Genomic DNA, 19092 nt, shown 5'->3' on the forward strand with positions numbered 1-19092 from the left:
ATCGCTTGGTACATTCATCGATATAACCCCCCGACACTATTGCCTTTGGTTCACGTTCGTGGCTGCTTGACGGTGGTAACGCTTTCTGGAAAGCTTCATCTTGACCGTCCTGCATTCGACGAGGATCGCAGCAAACGACTCTCACTACATTCAAGGAGCCCAACACAACACACTTGTTCTCTTGGAAGGACGAGAGCTAGCCAGCCTTCGACACACAGCATGAGCAGCTCACCACCAATCTCGGACGACAAGCCTGCCTCTTCTGTCGAAGCGTCGTCCACGATCGTTGCTTCTCCTTCTACGGCAGACCAGGATACTAATGCTTCAGCATCTTCATTGCAGTCGCCTTCGACAACACCGCACAAGAAGGGCCATGCGCCTAAGCCTAGTATCGGCATCGCTGCTTCGCTGTTCGGGTCTGGAGGTGACGATGACCCCTTCTCGAGCATTACCGCTTCCAGCACCACGCCTTCACTTTCGCAGCTAGATGAGACGGCGGCAGAAGAGCCAGACCTCTTCCGCTCCTCTGCAGCAGCTGATACACATAGCAACAATGGCACATCCACCGAAACAGCTTCTGCTGACCCTCTCACTTCGATCTTCGGCCTGGAACCAGTCTCATCGCAACCTGCCTCGACAAACGCCAAAGCAGTCAAAGCAGCCATTCAGCCTACCGCCACTACTGGCGAGAGCCTGACAGTGCCATATGGCGACGGAAAGGCGAGCGGTCCCTCCTCAGGCCCAGCCTCTCCCGGTGGTCTCTTTGCCGACACGGGCTATCAAGATGATTGGCTTGCATCAGCAGATGATCAGAGCCAGTCGACTACAGCTGCGCCTACGAATGGAGATGGGCCAGCGACGCAGGAAGCTGTCCCTTTTCGAGCTTCCGATGGCGGTCAACGCTCCTTGTCTTGGCTCTATCAGGAGGATACAAAGCCTTCTATCGCTCCAGAGCCACAATACGACGCTTACGGTCGTCCCATTGCCAGCGAGATCGTGGCATATCAACAGGAGCAATACCATCAGCAGCAGGAGTACGGCTACGATCAACAACAGCAAGGTTATGGCTACGATCAACAGCACCAAGGATACGATTATCAGCAGCAGGGCTATGACTCATCGCAGCAAACATACGACTACCAGCAACAGGGCTATGATCAGAACCGTTACGCGCAGCAAGGCTACGACCAAGGAGCATATGGTCTGCAAACTTCTGCTCAGCAGGACTACACTCATCAGGGCTACGACAATCAACAAGACTACGCTCAGCCCGATTCAGCTCAACAAGCGTACGATCCTTCCAGCTACGATCGGCAGTCGTATTCCAACTACGCTCCTGCCGACCCCTATGCTCCTGCCTCGTCTGCCTACGTCAACGATGCTGCTACACAGAGCTACGACCCGAGTGCATATGCTTCTGATCCCAACTACCAAGCAGACGCACAATACGGTTCAGCCGGCGCACAGTACGGCACCACCGAGGACCCTTCGTCCAGCTACGCACGTTATGCTCAAAACTCAGGCTACAGTTACGATGCCCCGCCGCCTGCTCTTCCTGCGTTTGATGCTCAGTTAGATCAAACTCAGGGCTCGCAAGATCCCTATGCATCCTACTCAGCATACGGCAGTCAAGACCACGCACCCGACCTCACGGCCGAGCACCAACATCAACCGCAATCGCAGAACACTGATCCTTCCGCGCAGCAGCAAGATCCTGCATACGATCCTAATGCTCCTCAGCAACAACAGCAACAGCAGCAACAGCAGCAGCAGCAGCAGTGGACCGATGAGAGCTACGTATACGGCTCTCAGCCATCACAATCACAAACGTCCGGATACGATAGCTACGGTGCAGCCAGCGATCCTAGCGGTCAGGCATCCGCACGTGCTGCTAGCCCATGCGATCCACCTGGAGCCGCTCCTCCCTCGTCTACGAGCGCTTCCTCCAACAACGTATACGCTCTTTCTCCAACGAACTCATCACAGAGCGCTGCCTTGCCGCCACCTCCCAAAGGTCCGCCCAAGGGACCTCCCAGGGGGCCCTCTCGCGGCACTTCGCGCACTGCCTCTCGCAACGCTCACAGTGCTACCGGCTCGTCTTCGTCTCCGGCTTTTGACTCTTCGACACCGCCAAGGTGTCACTCCGCTGCCGTCTCACTAGAGCAGGAAAGTCAGGATGTGCCTTCGCCTGCCTGGCCGAATCAAGCCGAGACTCCTCAAAAGCGGTCAGAATACCAGACCGGCGCCACTGACACGCCGCCTACCACGTACAAGCGTCCTGCTTCTTCGTGGGTCGACTCGCTCGAGCAAGCCGCTGCTACGCCTCCTGCTTCCAATGGTGATGACGGTCCGCTTCCCACCCTCACTGTCACTGACGAGTTTGACAACAATGGCTACGATGGCAAAGTTGGTGAGGATGCATACGGCCAAGAGGCTCGTCACGGTGCTGTTAATGATGCTGCCAACGCTTTCGATCGTCTCAATCTCGATTCCAACCAGCATGTCAACGCGGGCGCGGGTACTGGCTACGACTACGAAGGCGGCTACGCTGATGAGGATGGCTTCACACGCGATGCAGACGATGCTACTCCCAAAACTCAGCCTCATTCAAACACTCCTGCACAGAACGGCTCTGGCTGGAACGAATACAGCGAGGAGGGCGAACAGACGACTTCGACTGCCACAACCTACGACCCTTATGCTTCTTACAGCTTGCAGCAGCCGCAAACCGGCTCAGACGAGCCAAAACAGACCGAAGACTCTTACAGTGCTCATGCGTATGGCTCAGAGCAGGATGCGAATGGCTATGGCTATGCTCCTCGCTCTGATCTAAACGGAGCTGCCGACGATGGTCAACACGCTTATACGCCGAGCGCGAAGGGCGAGGAAGACGCTGAGGCTAGGACGCCCTTGGCCTCTCATGGCGAGCAAGGCAGCTGGCTCGGTTCCAGTTCGTCAGCCTACGGAAACGACGCAGCACCCGACCCGTACAGCCCAGCAGCTGTCGGCAACAATGTCTACGCGCCACCCTCAAACGCCACTGCTGATCCTTACTCAAGCTACAATCCGTATGGTCCCGCTTCTGCCAACGACCAAGCTTCTGATCCGTATGCTGCCGACGACACCCATGGCCGGGCGTCCCAAAGCCTTGCTCCCAGCACGGACGACACAAATGCAAGATACGGACAGGCTTCAGAACAACGCGATGAGGCTGATGTTTTCGATCATGGCAACCGTGTTGGTTCGCCTCAGCAGTACGGCCTCAACAGCCCATACGGTATGCCACCGTCGCCTTATGCGCCACCCGATCAGTACGCTTCTCGCACTGCTGGTGCTGGCGAAGGCCCTCACAGCGCCGCCAACGACTCACCGTCGCAGGCGGCTTCGGAGGCGTCGGCCGACATGCTTCAGACAATGCGCAATGCCACTATCCCAGTTGCCAGCTTCGGCATTGGTGGCAAGCTCGTCAGCTACTTCCCTATCTCCCGCGGCTCTTCTGGTGCTGACGGCACAGACGCAGCGGGCAGCTCAGGAAATGTCTACGGATCGTACTCGTACAATGCTTCTAGCTACCCGACCAGAGTCAACATCCAGGCGCTCTCGTCGCACGTCCCATCGTCCGCCTACGCATCTGCTTTCGATCCGTTCACCTTCCCTGGTCCTGTCTTTGAAGGTGCCGCTGGCACCAACGCACTCTCCCGAGCTACAGGTGCAGCCTCGGCGAACAAGAGCAAGAAGGCAGCGCTCATCAAGCATCTTGACGAGCGCGTACAGGAGCTTTCTGCTGGTCTAGGCTATCTCCGACGACGCCCATCCTTCTCCGCCCTAGCTGCAGGCTCCCAGCAAGGCGCTCCGGAACAGGGCAGTGAGCTTGACGCACGTCGAACCGAAGACAAAGTATTGCTGCTGCGTCTGCTCAAGTTTCTTGTCGAGAACGACGGCCAGACAAGCTCGACCGCGTTTGAGCAGGGTGTCCGATCGTTGATCGTTGGTCCTGATGCTCAAGAATCTACTGCGGCCGGTGGATTTGCTATGTCCGTCAGCTCGACTGCACAAAGCGACCAAGCAGAGGGTACCGTCATCACCTCGCACGAGCTGCGTAGCGACTTCTTGCAAAAGGTGCAAACCATGCTGCTGCGAGGTGAGCGCCGCCAGGCTGTCGAATACGCTGTGGCCCAAAAGATGTGGGCTCATGCCATGACGATTGCCAGCTGTGTCGATAAGGAATGCTGGAAGGAGGTCGTCAGTGAGTTTATCGAGCAGGAAGTCGTTGCCGCTGAGGCTTCCCTGAGCAGTCAAGGTCAGGGCGATCTCCAAGGCCTCAAGGTTGCTTACAACGTCTTCTCGGGTCAAGACCCCGTGTCGATCTTTGATCTCTTCCGGACCAAGACACAGCTCGGACAGGTTGGCGGCTTGCAGCCGGCTCCTACTGAGGCAACGACTGTTTCGACAGCGCTGCCTAGCTGGAAGGAGTCTGCGGCAATCGTTGCAAGTAACCGTAGCCCAAGCGACTCTGCAGCTCTGACAGCCATCGGTGATGGCCTGTGTACACGTGGCTTGCTTGAAGCTGCACACTTCTGCTACCTGCTTTCGCCTTCGACCTCGCCTATCGGTGGTGCAGACACGACCGGCGTTCGCTTCACCTTGCTTGGTCTCGCCAATCCTAAGGGCTCGACCACGTTCCTGCAGGACCTGGACGGCATTCTCATGACCGAGGTGCTTGAGTTCGCCCAAGGGCTCGTGCCAGCCGCCAAGGGTCAAGAAGCTTTTGCAGGCATCCCGCATTTGCAAGCCTACAAGCTCGTCCACGCACAGCAGCTGGCCGACCTCGGCGAGACAGCCAAAGCGCAGCGATATTGCGAAGCCATTGCACAGTGTCTCAAGCAGATCAAGCACTCGCCATACTTGCACTCGACGCTGCTGTCCCAGTCAAAGCAACTCTCGGACCGACTTGTGGGCGCACCACACGCAGGACCTGGCGGCAACTGGGTGACGCGCAAGATGCAGCGTCCCACGCTCGATGGTGTTTGGGGCGCTCTCGAAGGCCGCTTTACCAAGTTCATCGCTGGTGAGGAAGGAGGCATCGAGGCAGACTTGCCCAACAAGAACAGCAAGGGCTCGGTCTCTTCGAGTGTTGGTCCCTTCTCGCACTATAGCGCCATCACACCAGATGCAGCTTCGGGAGGCATGACAAGGCAACAGTCGTACAGCGAGCTGCGTACGGGATCACCGAGCGTTCCAACCTCCCGCTCTGGCTCTGCTATGGACTTCCGCAATGTTACAAAGCCGGCTGCATCGCCGAAGCATCGCGCGTCCTCAGCACTGTCGATGCGACCGCTCGCCTCGGGCCCATATGAAAATTGGCTGCCGCAAAGAGGGTCGACCAACGGCAACGGCCACGAAGCAGTCAGCAACTACGAGCGCGATAGTGTGCGCTCTAGCTCGGAGGCGCCAGCGAACGCTTACGGCTACGGTGCCAGCCTGCAGGGCGGTCCAGGTCAAGGCTACGGTGTTGGACACGACACGCAGACGTCCGAGTTCTCGACGGCATCCTCGACCTACGGTGGACAGGCTGAGACGAGTTTTACCTCTGACACTGCACCATGGCACGGCAATGCTAGCGGTCAAAGTGGACGTGATGCTGAGAGCTCTGGTCGTCCAAGCACGGATGCCAACGGACCCCGTGCTGGCTCCGAAGCTGGCTATGGCGGATATGGAGACTACGGAGGCTATGGCGGCTATGGCGGCTATGGCGGATACGGCTCATATGGTGAGCACGGACAGGGAGACGAGGCTGGCGGCGAGGAGCAAGGCGACACGAGCGGCTATTCGGCTACTGGTCAAGCTCCGTTCTACGGCTACGATCCTCACGGAGCCCAGAAGCCGCAGTTCGTCAGCAATGTCGCTCCTGAAGGTGCTCTTGAGATTGGAGAGGAAGGCGGCTTCGTGTCGCCATTCGATGCGCTCTCGTCGAACAGCCGCACGCCTCAGCCCTCATCTCAAGGCAACCAATACGCGTCTTCGTACGGGCGGAACGACGCAGAGGATGACATGGATGAGGAAGACGACGATCTTGGATTGGGAAATGCGAGCAGCCGTCGCAAGGCGAGCAACGCCGGTGGCCCGGGTGCAGGGAGCTCGGAAGCGGGTGATGCATCACGCCGTGACAGCACGACCAGCTCTGCTGCTGGTCCGAGCAGACAGAGCGATGCAGGCAGCAAGAAGGACGATGCGGGAAGCAGCGGCGGGGGCAACGATGATGACAAGAAGCCGGAGCTCAAGCCATCTGCATCTTGGTTTGGCCGTCTGTGGGGTCGCAGCTCTTCGACCGACAGTGCTGGGCAGCAAGCCAAGGCTAAAGCTAAGAAGGCGCATCTTGGTGAAGAAACGAGCTTTGTCTATGACAAGGAGCTCAAGCGATGGGTCAACAAGAAAGCCGGCGACAGCGGTAGTGTGGCTAGTACGCCTCCGCCCCCACCACCTCCCGCAAGAGCCCAGTCTGCCAGCCCAGCATCGGTTGACCGTAGCGCTGGAGCATCGAGTGCGCCGCCGATGCGAGGCCCGCCCATGGCCGGCTTCACAATGGGTCGAGCCACACTTCCTATCAGTGAGGGAAGCTCTGGACTGGCACCTAACCGAGGACCTCCCGGTCTGAGGGGTTTGACGAGGGCAAGGAGCAACCTGGCAGATCACTCTATGCCGCCTGCTGCTCAGCCTCCAATGAGTGGCAGAGCATCGGGTACATCGACGCCTGCAGGTGTGGGATCGCCGCCCCCTCCTGGAGGCTCTAGGACGGGTACAGTCAAGAAGAGGCCCATCAAGAGTCGATACGTTGTGGTCGACTAAAGCGACACCAGCAGTGTTCAACACTGTGCACATTATATGATAGCTCGATAGGAATTCCAATGCCTTTGTGATAGGAGATCGTCTGCGATTGAGGTCAAGACAATTTGACAGCTCTAAAGCGAAGGTGTGGATCGGGTGATACGACTAGATCGGTCAGATGTTAGCAGCCAAAATCGGGGTCCTATATTTCTCCACACGGCACTGTCCAGAGCGGAGCAACACGGCCGAAAAAAGAGCAGGCAGGATCGCAGTCTGGGGAATGAACTGTATGCACGCCTGCAGTCACCAAAAATCGGATTGTGCTGTGTGTTGCCGATCCGACACAGCACAGTGCGATAAAGGACAGATAGGTTGTCGAAGCCTTGTGACCATCACCACCATCATCATCACCGCATCAAGCAGCGCATTATTCTGGCGGACGCCCGCTGATATCCACGCTCCGTACTTGCATACACGGCCAAGCTGCGAAGTGCAACCTTGGCTATTGTGACACTATCTCCACGACCGGTTCTGTTCGTCAACATTCTTATCTACACCTCTGCACGAAGAACTTCCGACTGGACATCTGTAGCACCACAACATAGTCGCAATCCACGATGGAGGCCGTACAAAAAACGCTCGAGCAGCTAGCAAAGCGCGCACCCGGTCTGCACCCCAGCTCGACCTCCGCCAAAGCAGCTGCTGTCACACCCACCGTCCACGACTCGATCGACCAGCTGATCACACGCATTGAAGCGGCCAAAGCCGCCATCTCTTCGACTTCCGATGCCGCCTCATCATCATCTCAGCTCAGTCCAGGGGTCGTCCTTGCCGAGCTCAAAGCTTCAGTCGAGAGCACCCAAAAGACCATCCTTGATCGACAAAAGGAATTCCACGCTGCTCTTTCCAAATCCACAAAGGCACTCGACAAGAAGTTTCCGATCCCCATCGATGGCATCGCTGATCCATCACTGTTCTCTTCACCGGAAGCACAGACTGCACTGGAGCGAGTTATTCTGAATCACCTGCAGAGGCATGGAGACTGGTCGACAAGCTACAAGTTTGCAGCTGAAGCAGGGCTCGATCTATCACCAGAAAGCGAGGCCCTGTATGCAGAGCTGCACAATGTAGTAGCTGCGATGGGTCGAGGAGATCTACGACCAGCTATTGCATGGGCACAAGTGCAAAGGTCATGGTTGGAGGCAAGAAAGAGCCCACTCGAGTTCGCGCTGCACAGGAGTCAATTCATACGCATTGCTGCTGGTGCGATCTTACCGGGTGGCCCGGAGGATGCTGCTACTGCTAATCGAGATCCAGATGGCGAGAATGTCGAGATAATGAGCGCATCCATCGATCAGCTTGCACCCGTTTCTACCGTCACAGCAGCTGCAACAAGTACCGATCCCGCTGGCATGCCTCTGCCACGAACCAATGTCGAACGAGCTCTCGCTTACGGTCGAGAACACTTCAAGCCTTTCCGCAGCACATATCTTGGCGAGATCCAACGTCTTTTTACGCTGCTTGCCTTCTTGCCCGCCTTTCTCCCTGCTCCTGCCTACGGTCCGGAAGGCCTCGACTCGGTTCCTGTCGAACACCTCATTCCAACAGTCCCGCTCGTCTATCGTCCACTACTAGATGCAAATCTGGTCCATGCACCGCTGCTGGAGCCACTGTTCAAGCTCGAGTTCTGCGCGCGCAACCGCATCGCGAAGGACGCACCTCTTGCCATCGGTGTGGAAGTTGGAGCTGGTGGAGCGCTCAACAAGATCATCAAGGTCAAAGCGGTAATGAAAGAGAGGGGCAACGAGTGGAGCCAGGCCGATGAGCTGCCAGTAAGTACAGAACGTCGGAGCTTACAGTCAGAGAAGAGACATGGTACTGACCTGACAAGCCTTGTATTGTATTGAACAACAGATCGAGATCCCACTCCCGACCAAGCTCCGTTTCCACTCGATATTTGCTTGTCCTGTATCCAAGGAGCAGGGAACGGAAGAGAATCCGCCGATGATGTTGGCCTGTGGACACGTGCTGTGTCTGGAGACGCTCAATCGTCTTGCCAAAGGGAAAGGGTATGTATCAAGCGATTCGAAGCTCTGATGCAACCGCGCATGATGCTGAAGACGACCAACACTGACTCACTTAACTTTGCTTTTGCTTAAACAGGCGATTTAAGTGTCCTTACTGTCCCACCGAAAGCTACCTCAATCAGGCGATCAGAGTCTACTTCTGAAGACAAAGAACAACGCCAGCCCTCATTCCCGACCTCATTTGCTACAACTTCGTCATCACGCAACTTCCCTCTTGTCGAATCTCCTCTACTTTGTCTCGTGTATTTGTAACTATCTGTCCTTGCTCTTCCTATCTTTCTCGGTCGCACTTCGCATACAGTTTCGTTCAATCCAACCCTTACCTCACTTCCGTCTGACTGCTCAGCTTGCAAGCTCCGTTGAAGGGCGGAACCCGCTTGAGAAAGGTCCAAAAAGAAGGGGAAGAAAAAGAGAACTGCAGCACCTAGGATTCCCGCGTGGTCCCCCACCGCAGTACTGACTAGGCGATACCTTGCTTAACTTCGCAGATCGGACGGGATGCGGTGCTTTCAAGGTTCTATGGCCGCAGATACAAGCATATCAAACTCGATGCATTATGACTCAAGAACTCTGGTTCAAGTGTGTATCAAGAGGTTTGAGTCAATCGAGTTGGACCCTGGGGGGCGTACGAGCGAGAGTTGAAGATATGTCGGTATTTTAAAAAGGATGCATGGGTTACAAGCAAGGCACCGAAACACTGAATGCCTGCATAAGCAAAAAAACACAATGAAGGGTTGTCATAGCAATGGCTCAGGGGTACCTCATAATGTAGCAACATATGGCTATGAAAGGAGTGACACATTCTGTCTCAGATATGACCAGAGTGGCAATAGGATATATATATGCACTTGTCATTTAGGTTTGCACTATGAAAACATAAGCATTACAAGAAGCATATGACTGTGGTAAGGGAGCCTGATCATGGCCCCAATAATGGCATATACTAATTTTTATCTTCAATTGATTAAGAGTCTGAGGAAGCTATCACTGAGCTAACCAAAACTCATCAACAACCATGGTAGAAGACACCAAAACCCAGGTCAGTGCCAGCACAAAGACCAAAGGAAGCAGAAAAGGCAAGGCCACCCAGGTATGGGCTGACAATGATGCCACAAACAAGAATGAGCCAGAGGTCATCGACAATGAAGCCAACAAAGACACCAATTCCAACTCTGATTTCAACAATGGCAACAAGTGATATAACTTTCACACCCTAGCAAAGCTTCTTGAACCTGTGCTGAAGCTTATGTCATGAAGCTACTACAGCTGGAGCACCCATGTGAAGTCTTTCCTCTGATCCATGCCCCATGCAATGAAACACCTTGAGGGAACATATGACAAGAAGCATCCAAAATGGAGCCACTCTCTTGATGATGCTTTGACCAATGCTCTCTGTGGGACAATTGACACTACTGGAGAACACAATGTCAATTACCTTGTTCTAGATGTAATCAAAGAGTATCTCACTTTCCATCAAGTGTGGAGAAAGATTGAAAATGGTCTAATGAACAAAGCCACCAAGATATCTCATAGACTTGCACTTATCTTGCAGCTTGGTGACATAAAGATGTTCCACTCTGATGCAAGGAAGCTAATTCAAGAGATCTGGACCATCCAAACTGAAAGCAGTCTTCTCGGGAAGCTGTTTGCCAATGATACATTGTTCTTGGCATTGCAGAAATGCACAATCCAGCATCTGGTGTACAAAGAGATGGTCACCACCATTCACCAGATCGACTTCAACACCCTTGCAACTGCATTGAGCATTCACCAGACAGCCATTGAAAGCATCCCCATGCAAAAGATTGACCCGCAACAGGCCAGCACCTGGACTGTTGGTAATGATGATCAAGATGACCAGGCCAAGGAATCTGAGACTGGCAACAGTGATGCAAACCTGAAGAGCACAAGCAGACCATGACGACTCCAATGCTGGATCTGTAAATGACCAGGACATGGTATCAGTCAGTGTGATGCCTTGGTCACCATCCCCAAAGATTCCCCACTTGCCAAACCTAAATAGGAGGTGTGGTGCTCCACCATTCATATGTTGAAGTGGCAAGAACCTCTGAATGCAAAAGAAGCAGCACATTGGATACTGGACTCAGGTGCAAGCTATCATATGGTAAACTCTTATGATATGCTCATCCACCCAAGAACCTGCTGAAAGCATGTGATCACCACCAGAAATGAGGTTCTGGAGGCAACAGTCATAGGAGATGCTAGCTTATTAACAGATTATGGGGATATTCCCTTACAAAATGTATTGTATGTCAAGCATCTCAATGTCAACCTCTTGTCAACAAATTCATTGACAGATGATGGAGCACAAGTGATATTGGATAATACCAGCAGATTAATCTATTTGACAAACAGCATGACACTCAAGGTTGCAAAGAATCATGAGTGAGGACTTTTAGAGTTCTGAGGCAATACATGGCAAGAGAGTGTGATGACCACATCAACACCATTGTTTGAAGGTGTCAATGAGGAGTTCGAGCATATTGAGAATGAGCCAAAAATTTCAAAACAACAATTATGGCATGAATGACTAGGACACCCAGGCTGAGACAAGTCAAAGGCAATCATAAGCAAACTGAAGGATAAACACATTGTGGATTTGGACCTGGATACTGCTCTGAAATGTGAGCAGTGCATACAATCCAAAAGTACAGTTGCTTGGATGGGGCAGGGTAGTGGCAAAAGAGCCACAGGGCCCCTAGACCTTATACACATCAACCTGATAATAGACTCATCCCACGTGACAGAGTATACATGCACACTGGTGCTGGTCAACAATCATAGCAAGTACATGCATGCACAGCCTTTGTTACAGAAGAGCCATGTGTTTGTGCAACTCAGAAGGATTGTTTCCTTCCTGGAGACACAGATGGACCAGAAGTTAAAAGTGATCTGATCTGATCAAGGGACCAAATGGAAGAGCAATGATGCATTAGAATGGTTGCTAGAGAAAGGTATTGAGTGGCAAACCACCATGGGGTACAATAGCAAACAAAATGGGTGAGTGGAGTGAATGAACAGGAGTCTAGGTGAAAGGATGCAGATGCTCCTAACTCAAAGGAGACTGCTGAAGAGATTTTGGCCATATGTGATCCAAGCAGTGGCATTCAAAATAAACCTCACTCCAAGCATCAACAATGAGTTTCCTTATGAAGCAATGTTTGGGAAGTCACTGGAGTGACTCATAAGCCTCCTATGAGTGTTTGGATGCTTGGCATGGGTGAATGTACCCAAGGTCAAGTGAGACAACAAGAAGCTGGATCAGCAAGCCATTGCATCCATTTTCTTAGGGTATAGCTTGGAGCAAAAGGGTTGGTTATTTTACAGCCCAGAATACAGCCCAACAATCTTTTGGAGTAACTCAGCAAAGTTCATGGAATCGAAGTGTTGGTCAGACAGAACAGAGTGGTGACCAGTCAGTACACAGACACCACCAATGATAGCAGCCAAAGAAGACATTGAGAACCTTGGATATATGGATGAGAACTTATTTGATGAAGTGGACAGGGAACCATTAATGGAGTACATCAACATGGATTCAAGCTCAGAAGACAAACAAAGTGAAGGCATAGTGAAAGAGGCTGAGCATAAACTAGTCACCAAGACCCAGATTGATGATGAACTTTTTGGACTCATGGCAACATGTCTGGAACAGAGTAAAAATCTGGACCCAACAGTCAGTGAAGCATTAGGTGGAGAGGATAGGAAACATTGGGAAGAGGCCATGTGAAAGGAACTGGATGGTTTGGAGGCTATGGGCACATGGGAGATCACTGATCTACCAAAAGGAGCAAACACCATTGACACATGTTGGGTACTCAAGATCAAGACTGATGCAAACCTTGTACCAACAAAGTTCAAGGCCAGACTCATAGCACAGGGCTTCATGCAATGCAAAGGTATTGACTATACAGAGGTCTTTGCACTGGTAGCACCCATCCAATCCATTTGAGGGGTGCTTGCTATTGTGGCAATTCGAAACTGGGAGATGGACTCAATTGATGTGAAACAAGCATACCTAAACTTGATGATACATCATGATGTATACTTAAAACCACTGATCAGAATCAAAGTACCACCTGGAAAGGCACTGAAAGTAGTGAAGGGGCTGTACAGTTTAAAGCAATCAGGCTGTGAGTGGAACATTGAGCTAGATTCACATCTCTGAATGATTGGTTTTCACTGCATGCCAAGTGCGCCATGTCTGTACTCAAGAGGAATGGGTGATAGGATTACAATCATCACAGTGTATGTAGACAATATGCTGATAGCATTGCCCAGTTGCAATGAGGTGGATTGCACTAAGCAGGAAATCATGAGCAAGTGGGAAACACAGGACAATGGTGAAATCAAGGAGTTCCTAGGAATAAAGATCACACATGACAGAAGACAGAGGAGGATATCCTTAGATTTAACAGCATATGTCAAAGCAATGGTGAACAAGTGGTTAGAAGGAGCAAACAACAAATTGTGGGTACCCATGCCAAGTGTGGCAAACATTGCTGGAGGAAAGAAATGCAACCCCAAACAGGTGAAGAAGTATCAAGAGTTAGTTGGTCAATTACTATGGGTTTCAAACACCACTCAACCAGACATCACCTTTGCTGTAGGTACATTGGCACAATATATGTCAAGCCCAATCAACAGTGCATGGAAGGCTGCCACTCATATGGTAAAGTACTTAAATCAGATGAGCAGGTACCAGCTGCATTTAGGAGGAGGATCAAGCAAACACATGGACAAACCCATAATGACATATACCAATGTGAACTGGGCATTGGACCCAACAAATGGATGGAGGAGCACATCTGGATCCATAACCTACATATATGGATGCCCAGTTAGTTGGAAGTCTCACATCCAGAAATGTGTAGCATTATCAGCAGTAGAAGCAGAGTTTGTTGCTGCTTCCAAAGCAGTATGAGAAGCACTGTTCTTCTCATATCTGCTCCAGGATTTGGAAATCATGGATGTCTGGCCAGTGTTATACATGGACAGTCAGGGGTGCATTCAGGTAAGTAAAGACCCAGCCAAGCATTGGAAGTTGAAGCACATTGACACTTGGTACCATTTTGTTCATGACCACATGCAAGAAGGTGATGTGGAGATCAAATTCATCAGAATGGCAGACAATGTTGCAGATATCTTAACAAAACCTTTACAAGGCCTCAATATCTCATGGTTAGCTAGGATGATAGGATTGGAGATCCCATTGAGAGGGGGTGTTGAAGATACATCAGTATTTTAAAAAGGATGCATGGGTTACAAGTGAGGCACTGAAACACTGAATGCCTGCATAAGCAAAAAACACAATGAAGGGTTGTCATAGCAATGGCTCAGGGGCACCTCGTAATGTAGCAACATATGGGTATGAAAGGAGTGACACATTCTGTCTCAGATATGACCAGAGTGGCAATAGGATATATATATGCACTTGTCATTTAGGTTTGCACTATGAAAACATAAGCATTACAAGAAGCATACGACTGTGGTAAGGGAGCCTGATTGTGGCCCCAATAACAGCATATACTAATTGTTATCTTCAATTGCGAGACAACGCGTTATGCAGGGTCAAGAATCCGCCCTCCTTGTCCTATCCTTCTTGCTTCACTCCTGACCTTATCCTCCGCTACGAGGCTGAGGATCACTTCAAGATGGCCACAACGACCAACGAAACCTCCAAGCACGGCACACGAGTGTACACAGACTACGATGTCTCCTCACCACCACATCTCCCAGGTCCAGACTTTGTGCGCTTCATCCTGATCTCCGACTCTCATTCCCAAACAACACTCATCCCTGACGGAGACGTCCTGCTCCATGCTGGAGACCTAACAACTCTCGGGCAACCCTGCGACCTCTCCTCTCAAGTCGAATGGCTGAAGTCTCTACCGCATAAACAGAAGATCTTCGTCTGCGGAAACCACGATTTCTCCGCATGCACATCGAAGAACTTCTACGAAACAAGGGGCAGAGAGCTCAACGCAAAGTACAAGGTGAAAGATGCTAAAGATGATGTTGAGCAGGTGAAGAGGGTTCTGAGCCAGGAGAGCCTGGGAGAGCGGTTGAAGTATTTGGAGGATGATGCATTCGAGTTTAGTGTGGATAGAGAGGAGACTAGGCACCATTTGTGGAAGGTTTGGGGGAGTCCGGTGAGTCCATGATGAGACACAGAAGAGAGATTGCTCAAGTACTAATAACTTGATTGTGTTGCTTCGTGATAACAGTGGTCACCAGAGTTCGAAGATTGGGCTTGGAACTATGCTCGTGGGGAAGAAGCCAAGCGTGAGTATCCACAAAGCCATTCCTACCCTCCCGGGTGACCCTGCTCAGCTGACCCCTCTTGAACATCTTTGCCATCGATCGAGCTGTACAGAGGTCCATTCGGCGATTCCAAGCGACGTCGACCTACTCATAACCCATACACCACCTCACAAACTCGGCAGACTTGATGCTATCCACGATGGCACGCCCGTTGGCTGCGAAGAGCTTACTCGAAGACTCACCGCACCCGCCTCCTCACCCGATGCTCTGCAACCACTGCTACATGTTTTTGGCCATATACACGAAGCTCGTGGTGTGCATCTCTTGAAGCATGGAGAGGATGAGGGAGCGAAAGAGACGGTGCTGGTCAACGCTGCGTTGGTGGAATACGATCAGGACAAATGGAACAAGCACCGCATATGTAAGTCTAGGTGGAACTAGTGAAAGGAAGGAAGACTACGTGCTGACAACGCTTTGCCTTGATGGAACAGTCACATACGATGTCGTTTGCAAGTAAGTACTTTAGCGCTTAAAGGACAACAGAAGACAAAGAAGAGATGCTGACCTACCCTGTTTCACGGAACCGATTGTGCTGACCTTCGCTCTCTAACGGACCTGAATATGCTGGACTCCGCTCTCGAACGGAACCCTCATTGCGTTGAAATAGACCTGTGATTGTGGACTTGTGCGTTCCTGCTCCACCGTCGCTGTGTATTGTGAAGGACTGGCCTCTGATAAGCTCCAGGGATGCGGAGGTTTAGAGCACAGACTATCGGTCCAATTTCGGCGAAGCTGGCAGTACAGTACTGTACGAGCTGCTCAAGGAGGTGCCCAATTCGATTTGGAACGATCACATGCACCCTGCGCTGCCCTCGATCTCGGCGGCTGGAGTGTCCAATCCACCAGCCGCAGCCACAGCAGCACCAGCACCAGCAACAGCAACGGATGACGATGATGGCGCGGCTCAATGCAAAAGACAGCGTATGGATCTGGATTGACAAGTCTCGTTGACGAGTATCGGTCTGGTTGCCACTAGCCTGCTCTCGCTACTCTTGCACAGTATCACACCCCTTCACATCATAGTAAGAGCACATACAATGCATTCACGCCTTTGCAAGGTTGGATCGTGTATCGTATTTCATCTACCACACCAGAATATGTCAATATCTTCCTCGTTAGTCGTCCAAGTAGAAACGTGAGAGGGGTTTATGACTTGTCCTGTAAGGCAATCTCTTCTGTGTTCGCCTGGGGTTTGGACTCGCTCAACAGGGCTGGCTGTGGAATGGGCTGAGTGAAATGGGTTCTCAACTGATCATGTGCCAGCCTGTGCACTTCTCTCCCTACCGCCTTTGCGACACTCGCCAACGGACCGCCGAGGTTGAGTTTCCAAACGACATAGACACCTGCAATGAGGACCAACAAGAAGGTAAAGTAAACGGGACTGCTGATGACGGCGATAAACTCGTTCCAACCCAAAAGGGCCATGAGACCGAACATCCAAACAGGAATCTGGGCGACGCTAAGAACGGTGGATCGCTTGGCTTCGACGTAGAGTGCGTCTGCTTCTTTGCGGAAGCGGGCGCTGATTTCGGCTTTGCGAGCCTCGGAAAGGACAGTGAGCGTTGAAGGGAAATCAAAGTCTTCTTTCTCGCCCAGAGAGACAGACGCTGGGTGGCAGTCCGAGGTGCAGGCAAGGTCGATGGAGGCAAAGTCGATGGAGAGTGAGGCGTCTTGAGGGCTGATCTTGGAGTAGAGTGGGATAAGCGATAGGGTTTCATCTCGAGCTTTGCGGAAGGCGGAATCGATGTCGTCTTCTGGCTTCCAAACTCTGGGCACACCAGCTTGATCATAGCGGAATCGATCTTCGAAGTTGTTCCTCAACTTGGCTGCAATCACTGAATCCGCCGTTTCTTCGTCCACCTTGGCTTTGAGACTAAGCCAAGTCTTCCTTCTTAAGGCCGCCAAGGCATGTTGGTTCTCCTCTTCGGTGCAGTTGAAACTCTTTGCTTTCCTCAAATACGTCGCCTCCGCCTGCTCGAGCGTGGTGCGGAAGGCGGTGAGAACTCTATCCCACATATCCGGCTCCGGCTTGTTGAGAGCCATTTGGACAGGTTCAGCCATGTTTTTCTTGAATGTCCGCTCGATTTGAGCGACCATCTTCTTGGTCTCCTCGACGCGCATCGTATCGCTGATCGATTGGATTTCGCTGTCCAGCTGCGCAAGCTCGTCATCAATAGTCCAATCGGTATCCGCGAGGAGAAGGGCTTGTGCAGCAGCGGAGAACTGGCTAAAAGCGGAGGATTTCTCGCTGGAAACCACCTTGCCGAAATCGTAGTCGGTCTCGTTCCGCATTCGTTCCAAGACGTTCTTTTTGAAGGATTGCAGCATGTGGCGATGAAGGTTCTTGAGCTGACCGAGGAAGAAGGGCGAAAGGCAACTATTGAGCTTGTCGAGCAAATCAAGACGCTTCCTCTTGTACACATCTTGGTGATACCTGCCTGCGTCGCGATCGAACTCTCTGAGCGCAGTGGAACGATGGAGTGCCATATCAGGACCCAAGGTCTCCAAGATCGAGCCTCGTTCGATGCGTTTTCGGAAATGCTTGATGCTGGCTGCAAAGGTGCCAAAGGCGGCGTTTGCAATCTCGTCGCATCGGAACTGGGCGAGCAACTCTTGCTGTGTGGGCAAATCGAGGTCCTTGTTGGTCATGACTTGTTCCCAGATGGACTCGAGATAGTGGGGCAAACCGTCGGCGGGGATTCGCTTGTGGTATTCCGTCTTAAAGACAAAGTTGGGGTCGTTTGGGTCGACGAAGCGGTGGCGCAGCAGACCGACGGCTTTGTCGAATTCGGCAGGTTGCAAGATCTTGTGCGGTAGGGTGGTGAACATAAAGTCGAAAAAGTCGGAGATTTGCGAGTTGCCAAGGCCGTCAGGTTTGGAAAGCGAGAGCCAGATCTTGGTCAAATCGGCCATGACGGTCGCCGAAAGATTCTGCAAGGGTGTAACGCCGATATGATCACGAATGACAAAGAGTAACAAAGCCTTATCTTTGGCTCCTGGGGTTTTGGCTTTACTCGCTTGGAAGAGGGCAAGGTTGACCTCGAAAACAGTCTTGAGCAAAGCCATGTTGGCACCTTGATAGAGACCGACTTGATGCTCCCACAGGTTCACAATAAGCACCTCAGCAGAGGCCATGGAGAAGAGAGCAGATTTGCGTTCGAAATCTTGATCTTCGCCACGTTCACGACCATCTGTACCTTCGACGTCCATGACGAGGAGGTTGATTTTATGAGCTTTGCACATCCAAATTCCCTTTGTGGTCTGCTGGCGGGCGGATTGAGACATGACGTCAAAGTTGGTTCCGAAGAGTTTGTTGAGCAGGGTGGATTTACCGGTGGATTGCGAACCGAGGACGGCACAGAGATCGTAACCAAAACCTGCATCTGCGAGACCCCAGTTTTGAAGACTGGGAGCGAATTGGGAGGAGTTGAACTTTTGCTCTTGGTCGATGAGTTGCATTCGGCCGCCAGTGTCGGCAGCTTTGGAAGCAGAAGAGCTTGTGAGGGCGCTGGCTGCATGGGCTGGGGCTGAGGCTGCTGAAGGCGCTGATGGACTGGCAGCGGCAGTGGAGGGGGTGACATTGGAGGGGGTGACATTGGAAGCAGCACCATTGGCAGTTGAGGTGGTCGCAGTGATGGGTTCCTCTTTGAGTGCATGTGACTGAGCGCTGAACTCGTTCTCGTGCTGAGCAATGAGCTGCTTTGCGTTATCCGCGTTGATCTCCATGGTGAAGAGTCACTACAGTTCCGACGATGTTGTGCCGAGTGGGTTGCCAGGGTGGTTCCAGGGAAATGATGCGTAATCGCAAAGCTTGTCCGGATGTGGTCCTTGATGA

At 52.1% G+C, this 19092-nt stretch overlaps 5 protein-coding genes and 1 non-coding gene across 6 annotated transcripts; 4 read left to right on the forward strand and 2 right to left on the reverse strand.

The window, feature by feature from the left end:
- Positions 1-219: 219 nt before the first annotated feature.
- UHO2_03412 (uncharacterized protein) lies at positions 220-6846 on the forward strand (the record flags this gene model as incomplete). Its single annotated transcript, XM_041558327.1, has 1 exon — positions 220-6846. The coding sequence occupies one exon, from the start codon at positions 220-222 to the stop codon at positions 6844-6846; it is 6627 nt and encodes a 2208-aa protein (XP_041414261.1).
- Positions 6847-7442: 596 nt separating this feature from the next.
- On the forward strand, positions 7443-9055 carry UHO2_03413 (uncharacterized protein; the record flags this gene model as incomplete). The annotated part of the gene is made up of 3 exons (XM_041558328.1): positions 7443-8657; positions 8740-8894; positions 8989-9055. 3 exons carry the CDS (start codon positions 7443-7445, stop codon positions 9053-9055), a joined length of 1437 nt encoding a protein of 478 aa, XP_041414262.1.
- A 269-nt stretch (positions 9056-9324) lies between these two features.
- Positions 9325-9439, reverse strand: UHO2_10226. Its single transcript, XR_005960734.1, has one exon. It is a non-coding gene; the product is annotated as a ribosomal RNA (ribosomal RNA).
- Positions 9440-10479: 1040 nt separating this feature from the next.
- On the forward strand, positions 10480-10833 carry UHO2_03414 (uncharacterized protein; the record flags this gene model as incomplete). Its single annotated transcript, XM_041558329.1, has 1 exon — positions 10480-10833. One exon carries the CDS (start codon positions 10480-10482, stop codon positions 10831-10833), a length of 354 nt encoding a protein of 117 aa, XP_041414263.1.
- A 3754-nt stretch (positions 10834-14587) lies between these two features.
- UHO2_03415 (uncharacterized protein) lies at positions 14588-15958 on the forward strand (the record flags this gene model as incomplete). Its single annotated transcript, XM_041558330.1, has 5 exons — positions 14588-15085; positions 15161-15218; positions 15310-15618; positions 15689-15710; positions 15865-15958. 5 exons carry the CDS (start codon positions 14588-14590, stop codon positions 15956-15958), a joined length of 981 nt encoding a protein of 326 aa, XP_041414264.1.
- Positions 15959-16403: 445 nt separating this feature from the next.
- On the reverse strand, positions 16404-18983 carry UHO2_03416 (uncharacterized protein; the record flags this gene model as incomplete). The annotated part of the gene is made up of 1 exon (XM_041558331.1): positions 16404-18983. One exon carries the CDS (start codon positions 18981-18983, stop codon positions 16404-16406), a length of 2580 nt encoding a protein of 859 aa, XP_041414265.1.
- Positions 18984-19092: the final 109 nt, after the last annotated feature.

This window comes from Ustilago hordei (assembly GCF_900519145.1).
Source record: "Ustilago hordei strain Uho2 genome assembly, contig: UHO2_contig_05, whole genome shotgun sequence".
Classification (NCBI taxonomy): Eukaryota; Fungi; Basidiomycota; class Ustilaginomycetes; order Ustilaginales; family Ustilaginaceae; genus Ustilago; species Ustilago hordei.